Source organism: Anopheles coluzzii, chromosome 2 (assembly GCF_943734685.1).
Source record: "Anopheles coluzzii chromosome 2, AcolN3, whole genome shotgun sequence".
Taxonomy (NCBI): domain Eukaryota; kingdom Metazoa; phylum Arthropoda; class Insecta; order Diptera; family Culicidae; genus Anopheles; species Anopheles coluzzii.
Window position 1 is genome coordinate 109154494 of NC_064670.1, and position 17703 is coordinate 109172196.

The 17703-nt window shown below is 44.5% G+C and overlaps 1 protein-coding gene across 2 annotated transcripts in view; it reads left to right on the forward strand.

The window, feature by feature from the left end:
* Positions 1 to 17703, forward strand: part of LOC120953408 (mucin-2-like) — a 33518-nt gene that overhangs the window by 14771 nt on the left and 1044 nt on the right. For both annotated transcript variants that reach the window (XM_040373295.2, XM_040373296.2), the window contains exons 2-21: positions 11287 to 11559; positions 11630 to 11755; positions 11846 to 11941; positions 12035 to 12244; positions 12314 to 12523; positions 13092 to 13136; positions 13232 to 13423; positions 13496 to 13597; positions 13683 to 13955; positions 14017 to 14223; positions 14283 to 14429; positions 14503 to 14691; positions 14756 to 14905; positions 14977 to 15168; positions 15237 to 15353; positions 16652 to 16861; positions 16945 to 17073; positions 17153 to 17242; positions 17317 to 17508; positions 17573 to 17668. In XM_040373295.2, coding sequence (XP_040229229.2) covers positions 11287 to 11559; positions 11630 to 11755; positions 11846 to 11941; positions 12035 to 12244; positions 12314 to 12523; positions 13092 to 13136; positions 13232 to 13423; positions 13496 to 13597; positions 13683 to 13955; positions 14017 to 14223; positions 14283 to 14429; positions 14503 to 14691; positions 14756 to 14905; positions 14977 to 15168; positions 15237 to 15353; positions 16652 to 16861; positions 16945 to 17073; positions 17153 to 17242; positions 17317 to 17508; positions 17573 to 17668 — 3246 coding nt within the window. The remainder of the gene's footprint in view (positions 1 to 11286; positions 11560 to 11629; positions 11756 to 11845; positions 11942 to 12034; positions 12245 to 12313; positions 12524 to 13091; positions 13137 to 13231; positions 13424 to 13495; positions 13598 to 13682; positions 13956 to 14016; positions 14224 to 14282; positions 14430 to 14502; positions 14692 to 14755; positions 14906 to 14976; positions 15169 to 15236; positions 15354 to 16651; positions 16862 to 16944; positions 17074 to 17152; positions 17243 to 17316; positions 17509 to 17572; positions 17669 to 17703) is intronic.

Genomic DNA, 17703 nt, shown 5'->3' on the forward strand with positions numbered 1-17703 from the left:
AAGTATTTTCTGTCGTTAAATACTAATTTTCCAATATATTTACAGTTTTTATCGAGAAACCAGTTCGGCTCTAAGGTGCATCGGCTATCCATGCAACGGTCTATTTGTCACCTTTTCGTAATTGGAGACGTGCTGGACAGCCATATCATGTTCCATCGACTAGAACAATCAAATAATCCAAAGGATCAATGTGTAGGTTACACATTGGAGAGGATAAAACTTCAATTTTCAGTGTTTATTAGACCTGCTTTAGGAGCAGTTTTTTAAAAAGTTAACTAACGGGGTTCGTCGCTTGTTGACAAATTGCCATACGAGACTCAGTTTTCCTCCTTTCGGACATTTTTTCTTGCTTTTAAGCGATGTGAAATTACTTGCTAATATACTTGGAGCGTGTCAAATGGCCCTCTGGAACGATTCTCCATATTTTCAATAGTGAAGCAGAGTTCTATAGCCAAGCGCCTGTTCAAGATAAAATTCTTCAAGATGAGCAGAAAGCGTGTAGTCTGGATCGATCCTTGGATGATTGATCATGTCGTAATAGATTATTCAATACGTTTCTTCACTGTACTGGAGGACTTTGAAACACATTTTGAAGTATTATTAACTCCAAAACATTGATTTAAAAACATAGAATTCTTAATAGCTGAAGCGGTTGGATGAAAAGTCCAATAAATTTGATATTACTCTTTTCAAAGAGAATGATTAGTGGAAGGAAGTGTGCAATACGTAATAAATTTTTTCGTCTGTTTGTACCACACTCTTTCACATTATCTAACCGTAACGCTCATTTCCCTAAACAGAGTTGCTCCCCCAAAAGCTCATATGTGCCCATAGAGGTTTGCATTCCACACACACAAACACACACACAAAAATCTACCAAATGCTCCACACAAGCATGGGAAGATTTATTTAATACTTCTCCCTACCGTCCTCTTCCCCGCCAGCATTATTGTCCACCCAGGTGAGCTGATTTAAACAAACCGTTTTACCGTACGGTGCTGGCGGTAAAATACCATAACGAGCTCATTGTTTGATCAACCGAACCGAACCGCGGCCAGAAGTGATCCCGCCCGAAACTGTCACAAAAGCCAGCAATGGTGACAGCAAACAGCAGTTGCACGGTTGTGCGCTCCTTGCACGATGCACCATACAATCGTTTGCTCCACGGGCGCAAAGAAAAGGTGGTGGGATGGTGGAATGCGAAATATTGTATCACTACTGGGCGAGACACCGAAAGGAAGGGAAAAGGGGAAACATGAAAACTTCATTATCATTTCGGTGTTTGCATCAAGGGGACAAGTTTTGCGAGCAGCCGCCGGTGTGGAGCATACTTTTTGGCGAACAATTTCCTTGTAATCACGGTAAAGGTGGGTTGCATGAAAGAAATCGAGGTTTCCCGCCTGCGACAGAGTCCAAAGCACCCCAAAACTCGAGGCTTTTTTTTAGTAGTACTCGGAATGTATGTGTGTGTGTGTCTCATAAATATGGATGATTGATATTTGGTTATGCTAATGGTTATGCTTTTCCACCTGCAGCAGCAGCAGCAGCGGCAGCAGCGGCTTGCATCAGGTCAGGTTGTTGTTATCTGCGCCCCCCGAAGGGTCGCCAAGCTGCCCTAGTAACCGAGAAGACCGATCTTCCCACATTGAGGTGAACCTGATGCTCTTCACTGCCGTTGCATTTCCCCTTCCCTTGCCCCCTCCCCGTTGCCCAATATCTCAAATGACAGCGCAGGGGAGCCATAACTTAGGCTAAGATTGCAACAAGAGCGGCCGGGCAATGAATCTCCCCTGGAGACGACCTCAAAAAAATGGGGCTCCCTTCCCTCTCGGGAATGAGTGCAGATTCGTTATATAACAAACGGTTAGACGAAAGACTAGAAGCGATGCATGACACTGAAACACACGCACACGCAAACACAGGGGGCTCACGGGCGTGTTGCGGGATGCTAATCAGTCGCCCGAAGTGAAGACCGTGAACACGTTCGGAACTGGTTGATAGGTCACCCAGTGACATCTTGCGGCCGGGCATGCACGCGCCCCACATGCCGGCCGGGTGTCTTCGGCAGCAAACCGGTCGGGGGGCACACTTTTGTTTTCGTTTTCGGCGCTTGGAAAACTGGATCGTCGCCCGGACCCACCCGATGCACCGACGTACCCCGACGAGCGGGAGAGAAGGTCATTGGTCCGCGGTTGTTTTTGTGGCTGGATTGCTGATAACAATTATCGACTCTTGGATGGTTGCCATCTATATGGGGTTTCGAGTGTGACGTTGTCGTTGTTTGATCAAATCTTGAAATGATCTCGGATGATCTTGGCGCTAAAACGACGAGGCGTGTCGCTTTTGCGGTGTAGCAATCACCTGATCGTGGCATAGTTTTTAATGCTTCATTGATAAAATGTTGGCAACGCCCAGATGAGATGGAAGACCACATGTACCAGGCTTGGGGCTTCGATCGAAGATTATCCGAATGGTTAGGATACATATGTGAAATGTGATCTTGAAAAGTCTGGATTGTTCCTCAATTTGAAAGGAGAATAAATGAGATGAAATTGCTCGTTTATAAGAGTTTCTTGCTGAAACAGTTTCTTTCAAAATTACTACTGCTCTTTTGTATCGGTTCAATTTTAGTACATTACATTAAGTTGTTCTTAGAGTTATAAAACATTCTATGCTAAGTTTATCAATTTGACTTTGCATCCTCAGCTCGGATGGCCCAAGACTCGTGTTCATAGAGGACGTCCGGGCGAATCAATGTCCAATATACCTCGCATTTCGTGAGGTCTCGAAGTCATCTGGATCTCAGCAGCTGGGAAAGCCCATAGTATGCACGTTTCTCCTGCACAATGCGTCTCCGGATGTCACTGCTGATCTCGTTGCTTGAAGTGACGACCGTCTTAAGATCGCAGAATACAGAGATCCTTTACCATCTGGAGAATGTCATATATGCTTATTACGTACCCATCGAGAAGCCTGCTACGATCGTAGAATTGTGAAAATGCTTGAACAATAAGTCTGTTCATTTTCAAATAAATTTGACTAAAATTTTCACTCTGCTGGCGGTGAATCACTGGCTTTAGTTGGGCCTTTTAAATGTCTGATCTTGATTTCTACAGAGTGAATTTTAAGGGAAGTTAGACTTCTCATGTCCCTGCTATTCTGATTTCACTGTGTTTTAAGACAGCGTTAGTCAATTATTCCACTCACGACAGATGGAAACATTAATGTCTAGTTCGTTCCTTCCTTCCATTATCTAATTTCGTCCGATCAACAGAGCTCCTAGACCACATCCCTCCCGTTGGCCTATGGACACGATCACACTCATTAAAGCGTGTGTCGGCATACTAATCCTATTATCCCTCCACAATAGGTCCCTTCTTCCCACGAGAAACCGATCTCGTCGGCGAAAATCAAGAACATGCCGGCACGTAGTAGAGAAAGATCGTTAACTTACTTTACCTCTTTCGGGCGGGTTCTAAGGCTATGTAGGAGAAAGATATGCTAGCGCAACAAAAAATAAAAAAGGAAGGATAGGAACATGTTTGTCAAATAATTGTGTAAATGTTTTTTTTTTTGTTGGGATTTTGTTTGTGTGCTTATCTCCAACACCAACATATGGGGTCGGGAATCTGTGCATGCGAAATCGTTAAACTTTTTTTTTAAGTTCGCCGCACCTTGACCACAAGCTGACGTCAGGTTCGGGACGTTCTGAGTGTGTGGGTCATCGAACTTTGTTTGTCTCGTCACCCATCGCAGGCTCTGTGCAGTTTGATAGTTAGACGTCAGAGAAGAATGTGGCCAGATGTCAGAGAACGACTATTAATGATATCGTCGTTAGCGTACTGCCGCTCAGATAGCGATCTTGTACCTTGTTTTTTTATTTAAATTCTTTCTGCAATCTATTACTTTCATCGAGGAAGGCAGGATACCGTTGGGTGTTTTGTTTGCATCCCGAAATGATGCTTTGTACCTTTTCCAAATGGTCATCAAATGTTATTGGGTCATTTGTCACTGCCGTGGACGGGACACTGACATTTTGGCACGGTGTCGAATGTCAACCTTCGTGCTTGATTCTGTCGATGATTGAGTGATCTTGCAAGAACAATAAGGATAAGAACAGTGAAAAGCGGAAAGAGAGACAGTCTGCTAATAACGTGGTTATAAAGATTCTCTTCCCTAAGGCCTCTGTGCGGCTGGACCGTGACACTGTTGCATGCTGCAATTTTGCCAAGATCGCCAAAGCCCCCGGAGGTGACGATGTTTCCCACCCGATTGCATTCAGCTGCGATGGAGCGGTGGTGCGCAAGAGGATTGTTTGGTGCCCCTTTGGCATGCGGGGACCTACTGCCCCACTAGACGATGGTTTTTGCATTTCGGACCGCGATGCGATTGTGCAAATTGTGGTCCCATTTTTGTCTCTCTCTTCACGCAACTGCACCTTTCCGCCACACCGTACCGTACCGTGTCAGAAGGTGACAAAGATTAGGCCGCGTAACGTTCCCCCCATGCAGACTTAAGCCCACCGTTCTGCGCAATCTACTAACCATCTTGTCTTGTGTTTGGTTCAAACGATCGGCAAAACAAAACAAAAAAACGTTCCGGCATATTCTGTTGGCGCTTCTGGTGACGGCTGGCCGGTTAATGGTTGGGTTGGTGTCCGTGTCCGTGTGACTTGTGTGCACAGAGTGACACATTTTAGAGCGCGCCCCAAAAGAGAGGAACAAAAAGCCTTCACCTCCAGCCGTTCCGTGGCTTTCCGTTTGTGTGTGTGTGTGTGTGTGAGCGTTTTTTTCTGCTAGATAATTCAATTAAGATAGCAAATCGTCTCAGCAATTTGTCGCGTTTGGCGTGTGTGTGCATACGGTAGAGCGGACGTGCGTACGGGCAAGCGGGTGCTTAGCCCCGTGTGCCGAGTTGTCGTAATTTGACCAATGACCGTAACTGCAAAGGTGCCGGCCTGTGTGTCGGAAGATTAGATTAAGTGATAGAGGGAGGGAGGAGATATAAAAATGATAGCGTTTTTTTGTTGTTGTTTTGTTTCTTCCAGAATGGTTTTGAATAAGCAAACCGTAAGAACTGTACACGGTATGAATTTAAAGCATAGACAATGTGAAGAGTTGAACAATTGAGCTTAATTTCAAAAGAGATTTAGTTCATTCTACATAGTATTTGTGTTGTGCAATCGTATTGTCTCTTAATTTGTAACTGGATTGAACCGAATTTTAGACGGAGGAACAATGTTTTATACTTAAAAAAAATGATTAGTTACTAGTTTTACCAATGATTATTCTGACAAAAAACACCCTTAATAATTCTTTAAATGGACAACAAAATGACAGCAATTATGTTGCGTTCGCTTGTTTGCTCTCTTGCCTTAAGTGATCAGTACAAAGTTTGTTTTTCTTCAGAATAAACAAGCCTTATAAATATAAATTGATTATTTATAACATTTAGAGCATTTGATATTAAGGATTATATTATTATTATTATTATTATTATTATTATTATTATTATTATTATTATTATTATTATTATTATTATTATTATTATTATTATTATTATTATTATTATTATTATTATTATTATTATTATTATTATTATTATTATTATTATTATTATTATTATTATTATTATTATTATTATTATTATTATTATTATTATTATTATTATTATTATTATTATTATTATTATTATTATTATTATTATTATTATTATTATTATTATTATTATTATTATTATTATTATTATTATTATTATTATTATTATTATTATTATTATTATTATTATTAGATATTATTAGTAACTGAACTTTTTCTCTAATTTTTTGTTTTGTTTTATACTTTTCCATATATTCTTGCCTCTAGATTATAAGGCAATATATATATTTTTTAAACGGATTAACGTAAAGTTAGATAAATAATTTAAACGCCTACTTCTATTACAATTTTGAAAATTATCTAAAAGTGTAAAAATGGTCAACATAATCTGAACACAAAACTAAAAACAATAAAAAACATTAGAGTAATTATTCAATGATCCACTGACACTAATCAGTGATACAGCTTAGTTTCAACTTTGACATCAACTCTCATAACAGGGTTTATGCTTGAATTTTCAAAAGAGCATGTTCAATTGGTAGATAATTCATAAAAAATTGCCTTCTTATTAAGCATTTAATTTCTATATCTTTTAATATGCTTTGATGTTTTAATGATTTGGCCACACATCTAAAGTATTGTCATTCTGTGGTCAGATTTGTGATCATCATATTTGGGGCAGTAAATGACGATCCAAAACAAACAAACGCAGGTACCTCTTTCCTTAAACAACCGGTTGTTCTGTTCAATCAAAATTATTTAAAATTCATCGAAAGGGAAAGGCAGCCGTGTCGATCCAATACAGCACATCACGCGCCTACCCGAGAATTCCATTAGCATCTTCCAATGGCGACCTTGAAGCGGTATCATCGCTCTCAACCCATCGGATCTATTTCTTCTCCACCTGTCGTGCTTGTGCTTGTGTCCGCTTCCCCGCTGCCGGCTTTACCGGTCTAGTAGAAAATCGAACGACACAAACATAAAGCCACAAACCACCTCTGCACAGCAAGACGCTTTATAACGCCCAAGCGCCCAGAGCGTTATCCGCCTGTAAAAGACGCGGGGCCATTGAGCGAAAGAACTCAATTGACCGAAGGACAATTGTATCCGCTACGGAACGCCTAACGGGTGTGAAGTATCTCACTCGGCGCGCATGTTTTTGTCATCAGCGAAATAGCAGCAGCTTCAATCAAGCTGACAGAAAACAAAAGCGTGCACTTTTTTATAGGATTAGTCCGGGTCCGGTTCGGTGGTGTGCCTTGAGGCCAGAATGGAAGGATCATTAGGTTAATGTAATAGCATACCGTAAACGAGGGGAGGGTCTTCATTATGAAAACGTTAAAGTTTATTTTATTAAATTAAGATTTGCTACAAAACAAACGCACGCCAATCGAAGACTAATGGGGCGTACCACTAAGCTTCGCGCTACACGATATCCTCAGGCGATGACTTTAATCAACACGAAAGCCCCGAAACATCATACTTAGGAGGAAGATTACTCCTCCTCCACTGATGAAGATGATGCCAGCAGTCGTGTTTGGGGGTGCTTTTGCTTATTTATAGTAGCGTGGTGTCTTTTATCAGAAATCAATTTATTATATTACCCTCTTTGGAAGGCAAACCACTAGTCGTCTTCATATCGACGACCGTACGACTTGTGGGTGAGCTTGATGGCTTGGTACGCGCGGTTCACGCGATGTGTGCCCTTCGATGGGACGCGTCGCGTCGAAGCCCTGTCGAACCAGTTATAATGCGTACGGGGCACATCGCAGCGCCGTGGTTGCGTAACGAGCCGCATCTTTATTAAGGCTGCCGCGGCATCGAAGATGATCGTTATTTCAACTGGTTTTCAGTTCAGTTTGTTTTTTTTTGTGGGGAGGGTTTAAGAGCAGCGGGAGGGAAGAAGGCAAGGCGAGACCGATTATCCACTGTGTGCAGGATGTGACCTTCGGCGGATCGAACCATACACGGGGGTTATGGAGATGTAAAATCGAGTAAAGGTTACTGAGTAGGAGGTTATGTCCTGCACTGTTCACCCCCTGGATTCACCCAGTAGTTAGCGTGAACGGATTGTCCCATATTGTGCCCAATGTGGCAGAGCAATCATACTGACACATAGAATGGTCATTCAAGAATAGCCGACTAATGAGCCGAACATGTCAACTCATAGCATTTAATTCGTTGCATCCTTTACTGGTTGGAGGGTGAAGTTTGCAAACAGTGCCTGCGTGCATTGTAGAATAATCGTCATTAAATTGCTGCCATCATTTTGTCTACTTCAAAAATGGAAGATGGAGCAATGGACTCGATTCTCCACCAAATAGAAAAAAAATATTGTTTTTTTTTACTTTACCTTGAACTAGTCCGAAATTTGTCCAATTTCGATTTATTTCGCAAAGATTTACTCACATCATACCGCGAGAGGGCAATATCCTTCTAATGAGTGTAGTTTAGCCCAATTCGTGTTTTTATGGGTACAGTCATGTGCAAATGGCACGTAATTTAACACATTAACACACTACGTTAAGATAGTACGGGGTTCGTCGCTTCGAGTGGCGTCTTTCCTTTTACCGCTCATAACGTTCCATTTGACCTCGCGTGCTGTTTGAAAAGTAACGGAGGAACGTTGTATTAGTTTATTTTTTTGTTTCTAATATGAGTGTATATAGTATAGTTATTATTTACTTGTATTACTAATTCGGTTCAATAATTATAAAAAATAATAAACTTTCTCAAATCATTCCAATTTCGATATTAGATAAAATTATTAATTACATGATTAATACATACAAATATTTCATATCTCAAAACAATAATCATAAAATAGACGACCAATCGAAAACATCAAAATACCATACGAATACGTTGAGATAAAAAAAGATCACTTAATATATTCAATACAACACAAAAAATGTAAATAAAAGAGGGTATGACAGGAAACAAAACGAAAGGTAAACATTGTGCCTCATCCTCCACCCCTTAGAAGCATACTCATAGAACCAAGTTCCAGAAGTGGGTCATTATTTGCATACCTTTCGGCAAGAACAACACCTAGTATGTGAACCGGTCTCGCGCTGATCGTGAAGCTTTTGGACAATCATGTCCTACACGTACTTGCTGACACCTACGATCACGGTTGTGTACCCCGTCTGACCCCTCAGACACTGCGATGTCTCACCAACGGAAGCGACATTTACGTGTGTGTGCGCGCCCGTGTGTATGTACATTAATACTTCTTGTCACTCGTGCGTCTGTGCCTCTTCACGCCGTACAACTTATTTTCCGTGATTTCGTTCAACCGCCAAAGCGCTGCTGTGTGTAGCCGCAGGCAGTATCCCCCCCGTGTTTGCTATTCATAAGTGGTCGATAATCGAAAGTAATTAGTTATTGTTGTTGGTGAGCGTATGTTTAATGTTCCCAACACAGTGCCAGGGGTTTCGCGGGTGATGTGATCGCGTACCCTCGCGTAGATCTTCTTTTGCGAGGACGTTTGTGTTCGATCGTACTTGAGGAAGAGTAGAAGCACCGGCCCAGGGCAGTGTTGCACAGTAGCAGCTACTGGAATAAAATAACCTTTCGCTTTACAACGGGTCAGAGTCATCTTCTGTTCTAATGCATTGTACTAAACCACTCAAGGTTGAGATTTGGAAGGATGCACACAGGCTGTTTTAGTGATTAGAAGCATCAAGTACAGCGTCTTGCTTAAATACTCATATACCAATCTGTCACGTTCAGGCATGCTGTTGATTTGATTAATATCATCCTCATCATCCTCACCGGCACTATGTGCAACACGTTTTCCCATACGGTATTCGGTATACGGAATTGTACACTTTGTAATCGTATGCTGTTATCGGCGGTATGTAGGTCAGCCTGATGGTGGACAAGGTGGACGTAGCATAGTCTCTGCTGCAGCGCCACTTCAAGGCAATAACGCTCATCTCCTAGATTGCGGATGATTAATCAAAAGTAATAGCAATTAAATGTTAATCAAATACGAGTTGCGGTGGAATGATACTAACCTAGCAAAACACTTTGGAGGGCATGTTTAATGCGCTTAAACTATTACGTTTTTTTTTGTTGTTGTTGTTGGCGTTCTTGTGAAATCGATACCCAGAGTAGTTCGGTATCAGCGGGAAGATCTTGCACGCGCTGCTTGGAAACATCTGTTCGATGGCTGTTAATGCTAATTAGGATTTAAAATTCATTAGCTTAATTAAATTGAGTGCAGATGGATTGATCTGTACATGGGTGCAGGCCCAAATAACGTTTTTTGTTGTATTACCTTAGTCTTAAACCAAATAATTGAAAAGAATTTTGAAAGTAACGACAAAACTTGAAGAACTATTTGAGTGAACTGAGAACCTACTTTTTTCAATGCTAATAACTCATTAAAAAGCCTTTTGATGACAAAGCATTGCTGAAATCATTATTTCACTTTTTTATACTACATTCGATGCCATCAAGCTGTTAAGGTCATATAATCAATCGCTACTAATAGAAGCCAAACAGTGTTCTAAACAACGAACTTCAATTAAAGTTACACTTCCCCTACCACATTGTAGGTTCGTCGCTTAGGCACACGTATGCAGCACAGTAAACTAGTCCTGCTGAGCAAACTCCAAATAGAAAAGCAAACACTCATTAGCGATCGACAAAGTAAAGATATCGATCGTCCAGTCTGGCGCCTGTTCTTTTTTGTGTGTATTGCCGTGTGGGATTTCTGCTACAGGATTGCAAATGCACACGCGGGATACCATTACACAATCGATCGCTGATCGGAACGCGCTCATGCGATCAGAACACGATAGTAGTGTGTGCCGTAGGATGGAAATCGAAAGTATGCCCACGCGAACGATCCATTCCGGTACACGAGCGACGGTCGTGTCATCCCGCTCGACTGGCTCGTCGTCCACATACGCTACACGATGGACCTTGAGCAAAAATTGTTCTCATTCCAGCTGGAAGATGATGAGGATGAGGAGGTGATGAGAGACATTACTTCGTAGTTGAACCGCAACTCGTCTAAAGGGGTTTCCTTTTCGGAGATACTGGCCAAACCAGCCAAGAAGCTACCCCCCGGGAAGCTGGGCGATCGTAAATTTAACAAATAGTGACGGCTCCTTGCGAGTGTGTGTCTGTGCGCGCGCGCAGTAGAACCTTGCCGCCGGACCTTGACAGACCTTGACGCTTAGCCTTTCGCAGGGAGGAAGAAGTCGTCAGAAGAAAACGGAAAAAAAATCTTCATACTAAACTCCATAAGCAGTGATCATTAATGGCCATCGTACGCCAAACACCGAGCATGGCCCCCCGCGGATCTACAGTTCCCTTATCGATTTGATGCGAACCTGTCAGCGGTGCGTTACAAATGGCTCGGCCCCGGGTGACATCCTGCGTGGCCTATGGCCGCGAGCAGCCTTCCTTTGGTGCGATGATTTAACACCTTCATCCGTGTCTCGCGCCGTCTCGTATCGTCGGAATGACGGTGCAGATCTCATTGCTGCGGCACGATTAATCACGCGGGCCTTTAACCCAAACGTGTGTCGGAGGCTGTGCTGAAGGTGGTAGCTTTGAAGCAACTGTCGTTAGACGAAGCTACTGCTCGTTCGCTACCGGCTGGGTTGTTTTTCTCTAGGTCATTAATGCATTACACTAACCTGATTTTCATCACACGTTGTATCGTCCACAGAAGAGCGCCACCATATTGCTTGGTGTGCTGCTGGCCGTCGGTACGGCCCGAGCGGACATTTCCACGCTGCTGCGCGGTGGCTACTCAAACAACAACATCCTGCAGGACGATGGCTACCACTACGACAAGCCGAAGGTTCCGTTCGAGCAGCCAACGACGCCCCGCAAGTGTGCGGTAAGCGACCAGAATCCGGACGGCAGCTGCGGCTATGATTATCCCAAACCGGATCAATCGTTCACACTGCCGAACGAGTATCTGCCACCAACGACAACGGTAGGTTTGAATAATTTTATCTAAAAAAAAAAGATTTCCAATTAATTCTTGTGCAATTCTTACCAATTAGACAACGCGCAGGACGACAACAACCACGCGGCCTACTACAACGACAACGCGCCGAACGACAACCACGACGCGTCCCACGACGACGACAACGCGCCGAACGACAACGACCACACGGCCTACTACAACGGTAAGTGTCTCGTGCAAACCCGTCAGTGGCAGTAATGAAGGGAGAATCATCCCCTGCAGCGTCAATTATAATATGGTTGCCCTTTTGCAGACCACTACTACCCGTCGTACTACTCCGGCACAGGAATATCTCCCGCCGAGCACCACTACACGTCGAACGACGACCACTACCCGGCCCACGACGACGGTAAGTTTTCAGACGGATAGTTTGTTTTCCCTTTTTATTGGAGCACTGGAAACACGATACATTGTATTGATGGTTGACCTTCTCCCCATCTAGACTACGCGTCGTACAACGACGACCACGAGGCCTACGACGACGACGACTCGCCGTACAACTACGCCCAGGATTGTGACGACCACCAAGTGTTCACCGTCGGCACAGAATCCTGACGGCAGCTGTGGCTACGACTATCCGAAGCCGGATCCATCGTTCACCGTTCCGAATCGTGTGCCCACCACCACGACCACCCGGCGACCAACAACCACCGTAAGGAGCTGAAATTGGGATGTTTTTAGGATGATTATTAAGCATTCCTTTTTGATAAATTTATTGCAGACAACGCGTAGAACAACGACCACAACCACACGTCCACCGACGACGACTACGCGACGTACGACAACGCCACGCATCGTAACGACCACCAGCAAGTGTCCCCCGTCGGCCCAGAATCCGGACGGAAGCTGTGGCTACGACTACCCGAAGCCGGATCAGTCGTTCACCCTGCCGAATCGTGTCCCAACGACCACCACTACGCGACGACCAACGGTAGGGCTTTGGTTAACAGACTAGACGCTTGCGGTTTGTGTGTGGTTTGTGTAAAGTGCAAACACTTTACGTTTACACACGCGCCCTTGATCTGTACAGCGTTTAACACTTTAACGCTGGAATGTTGACCGTTACTTCCGGCTTCCCTCCGGTAGCACGCGAACGTTACATCAGTAAGCAGTCAATGTGTTTGCTTTTACCGGTTTTTTTTTTTGAGGACGATATTGCCGAATATACCCATTTGGTTCGTCTTTGTCGAGTATCTCCAGACGCTGATAGCGGTTGTTGTGTTGCTGTGGGTTTGTGTTTGCCCTTTGGCAGATAGCGAATAAATTAACACACTATTGGAGGGAAAACAAGGCCTGTTTTGGGTAGAGGGGGGCATAAGGCACGCCCGCTGTTTTGGGCATGGCATAAATTATGTGGGATGATGTTCTAAGACGCGGGCTTACATGGATGGTCAGGTGGCCGAGGTTTACGATCGCCAATCACAGCGATGGTGAACTTTTATGATAATCAAATGATGTTTTTTTTTGCTTTAAATTTTGTGGTTTACATCGCTTTTTAGACAACGACCCGTAGGACGACAACCACCACAAGGCCAACAACGACGGTAAGGTTTTTTTTTCATTCGCCGTAGATGTGTGGTTTTTAATCAAGATGAATAAATAATTATGCTTAATTTTGTTTCCTCTCTTTCCCCTAAAGACGACGCGCCGCACAACCACCACGACGCGGCCGACAACCAGAACCACTCAGCGCATTGTAACGACGACCAAGTGTCCCGTTTCGCAGCAGAATCCGGATGGAAGCTGTGGCTACGATTACCCGAAGCCCGATCAATCATTCACGCTGCCAAATCGGGTGTCGACTACAACACCGCCCCGCCCGACGACGACGGTATGTTATGCTTTTGGTGGGTCGGTTTGTTGTCAGCCAACTAATTTGGTGGCTTTAATTTGTTTCAAACAGACCACCCGCCGTACGACAACCACGCGCAGAACGACGCCAGCGCAGGAATATCTTCCACCGACGACGACAACGAGGCGTACAACGACGCGGCCAACAACTACGGTACGTGTGTGTGTTTGATTGATTGATGTGTTGAAATTGGATTTGATGTGTGTAATTAATTACAATTCTGATCAAATTCTTATAGACGACCCGGCGTACCACGACCACCACTCGTCCAACGACGACGACGACTCGCCGTACAACGACGCCCAGGATTGTGACGACCACGAAGTGTCCACCGTCGGCACAGAATCCTGATGGCAGCTGTGGTTATGACTATCCGAAGCCGTATCCATCGTTCACCGTTCCGAATCGTGTGTCGACGACCACCACGCGCAGGACAACACCACGGCAGGAGTATCTTCCACCAACGACAACAACGCGACGTACGACGACCACCACTCGCCCTACGACGACGGTGAGCTTTGCATAGAAACTGAAGCATGAATGCGTTTTAATTCATTTTTGCCTCCTTTTAGACCACTCGTCGCACTACAACCACAACGCGGCCAACAACTACCACTGCGCGACGAACCACAACGCCGCGTATTGTAACGACGACCAAGTGTGCACCGTCGGCCCAAAATCCGGACGGAAGCTGTGGCTATGATTATCCGAAACCGGATCAATCGTTTACGCTGCCTAACCGAGTGTCCACCACCACAACGCGTCGGCCAACGACGACGGTAAGAGAGAAGTTATCTCTATTGGCAAGCAAAACGCTGATTCCATTACTATTTTACAGACAACGCGTCGCCCAACAACCACAACGCGTAGGACAACACCGGCACAGGAGTATCTGCCGCCGACAACGACCACACGTCGCACAACGACTCGGCCAACGACAACGACCACGCGGCGCACCACGACCACAACACGCCCAACCACTACGGTGAGTGATGGTGTGAAATTTTTGCCTACTAAATATGTCTGTATCTAATTTATTGCTTTCATTTCAATTGTAGACAACGCGTAGAACGACAACGACCACACGCCCAACGACTAGAACCACTCAGCGCATTGTAACGACGACCAAGTGTCCCGCTTCGGAGCGAAATCCTGACGGAAGCTGTGGCTACGATTATCCGAAGCCTGATCAGTCGTTCACCCTGCCAAATCGTGTCCCAACGACCACAACACCCAGACCAACCACTGTAAGAGAGGTTTGCTAAACGATATTCGATGGAACGGTACTGAATACTCTTGTTTTGCTTGCAGACAACACGTCGTACCACAACGACAACGCGAAGGACTACGCCCGCCCAGGAATATCTTCCACCGACAACAACGACGCGTCGTACGACGACCATAACCAGACCTACAACGACCACCAGGCGCACGACTACAACCACTCGTCCCACAACGACGGTAAATAGGAGTGAGCTGGCTGTATGTTAAGCAATTTTATAATTAATTTGGATATTTCTTTTCGTTCAAAGACTACGAGACGTACTACCACAACTACCAGGCCAACAACCAGAACGACACAACGAATCGTAACCACAACAAAGTGTCCTCTGTCGGCTCAAAACCCTGATGGAAGCTGCGGCTATGACTACCCGAAGCCGGATCAGTCTTTCACCCTGCCGAATCGTGTCCCAACGACCACTACTACGCGACGGCCAACAACGGTAGGAAATTGTTGTTTGAAAAGTGTGTGGGAGAAGGAGGTTTAATGAAAATTATTCTATTGTTACAGACAACACGCATCACCACGACGACTACACGCAGAACTACGCCGGCGCAAGAGTATCTACCTCCGACGACTACAACGACCCGTCGGCCAACGACAACCACGACCCGGCCGACTACTACGGTAAGGAAAAGTGTCTCTCTATAAACAAATTCTAGTAAGAAGTTGTGATTTTTCTGGTATCAGGGAATCAATATTGTACCAGAATCAATTGCTAAATTGGAATAGCTACTGTAACAGTTCTTGGACGCAATCCGTTCCATGACTGAGACAGATGTATGCCCAGGTTTTTGAACTGTAATAAAAACAGGAGCAGGTGCAGTATCTAGATCAGTGGTTTTCAAGCTTTTTGCAGCTTTTTCCCCCATGGAGGGTGCATGTAGGACTTCATTCCCCACTCACAAGTACATGAGCGGGGGGAAGAGCGGGCCATCTCATAGTATTTAGAGAAATTTTGATCAAAATTTACTCCCCAAAAAAGTTTGGGGTAATTCCCCACCGGTTGATAACCGCTAATCTAGATGCATGACCGAGCAGTCCTAGAATCAGTATGGATTGTGACCAGTTCCAGGGTTGCTATTGCTTAGAGATTAGTTCGGGGAACGGTATGCGTACACCATCAATTCTAGAAGCGGCATAGATACAGGATCAGCTCTATAACCTGTATAGTTTGGAATCTGTTCCAGAAATGGTATGGATTTAGAAACAGTTCCAGTTCCTGTCCGAGATCAGTCCCAGGATAATTTCTAGGTACAATATGAGTACAGGAATAGTTCCAGGACTGGTAGCAATTGTTAGTAGCAATGCCACTATGGTTTTTGTATCAGTTCCTGGGGTTGCAATTCCGTTATGGGTATGAGATGAGATTCTAGAACATAATCGACGTGGAGTTTGTATACGATCCAGGAATGGTAGGGATTCAAGATCAGCTCCTGGATCTTTAAAGGGTGTGGATCAGTCATAGAACCGATATGAGTTAAGAAATAGTTCCAGTGCTGGTATAGGGTCAGGACCAGTTTCGTAGAGTTAGTCGTAGTATCGGTAAGGGTTTGGAAATCAGTATCAGAAATGGCATTGGCTAACAATCATCTCCAGGAATGATTAGGGCTAGTGGTCAGTTCCAGGAATTTGATATCAGTTCCAAAATTGGTGTAGGTTCAGCAACAGTTCAACGACAGCTGTTCATTGGGGATCAACTCAAGAAATTAAAGATCAGGTTAAGGATCCATTCCAGGATCAATATGACATCTGTATCAGCCTCAAGAGCAGTACGGGCTCCGGATCGAAACAAGTTCCGCTTTGGGTTCAGAATCAGTTCCAGAAATAATCCCAAATATTTTGCAAAGCATTGTAACCTTCTTAATTAGTTTGGGAGAAATGTATCTTTTGCTACATATCGTATTATTTTATTTCGAAAACAGACAACCCGTCGTACAACGACCACAACTAGACCTACAACCACAACCACCCGCAGAACGACAACACCACCGAGAGTAGTAACCACCACTACAAAGTGTCCACCGTCGGCGCAGAATCTGGACGGTAGCTGCGGATACGACTACCCGAAACCGGACCAATCCTTCACACTGCCAAACCGAGTGTCCACCACTACAACGCGCCGACCAACGACGGTACTACTGGAGGGGGATCAAAGAGAAAATACATTCTCAATAGTTTTTAACCTTACAAATCCTCTTCCCCTGATTCGTTTCAGACCACTCGTCGGACCACTCCAGCACAGGAATATTTGCCACCGACCACTACGAGGCCAACTACAACCACTACGAGGCGAACGACTACCACAACGCGCCGTACAACGACAACTACACGGCCAACAACAACGGTAATCCAATTGCCTTATAGAATGATTTTTATCTAAAAAAAAACAGTAAAATTAATAAATATTTATGTGTTTTTAACAGACAACCCGAAGAACCACACCAGCTATCGAGTATCTACCGCCAACGACTACAACGCGCCGCACAACAACGACGACGCGTCCGACAACTACGGTATGCTATTTACCCAAACAGTGGTATTTTGTGATGAAAAAAAATCTAATAATAAAATTCTAATTCTATTGCAGACGACACGCCGCACAACCACCACTACGACTCGACCAACAACGCGAACGACTCCACGCGTCGTGACCACGACCAAGTGCCCACTGTCCGAGCAGAATCCGGACGGAAGCTGTGACTACGACTACCCCAAGCCAGATCAATCGTTCACCATTCCGGATCGTGTCCGAACGACCACCACCCAGCGACCAACGACGGTGAGAGCCAGATCAATCAAAAAAGTTTGTTAAATTAAAGCTTAAACTTACTGTGTCCTTACAGACAACACGTCGTCCTACGACCACCACGCGCACGACGACAACAACACGTCGAACGACACCGCCACTGGAGTATCTACCACCAACGACCACCACGAGAGTAAGAATGGCCTTTTTCACGGCACTTTTTCTTCC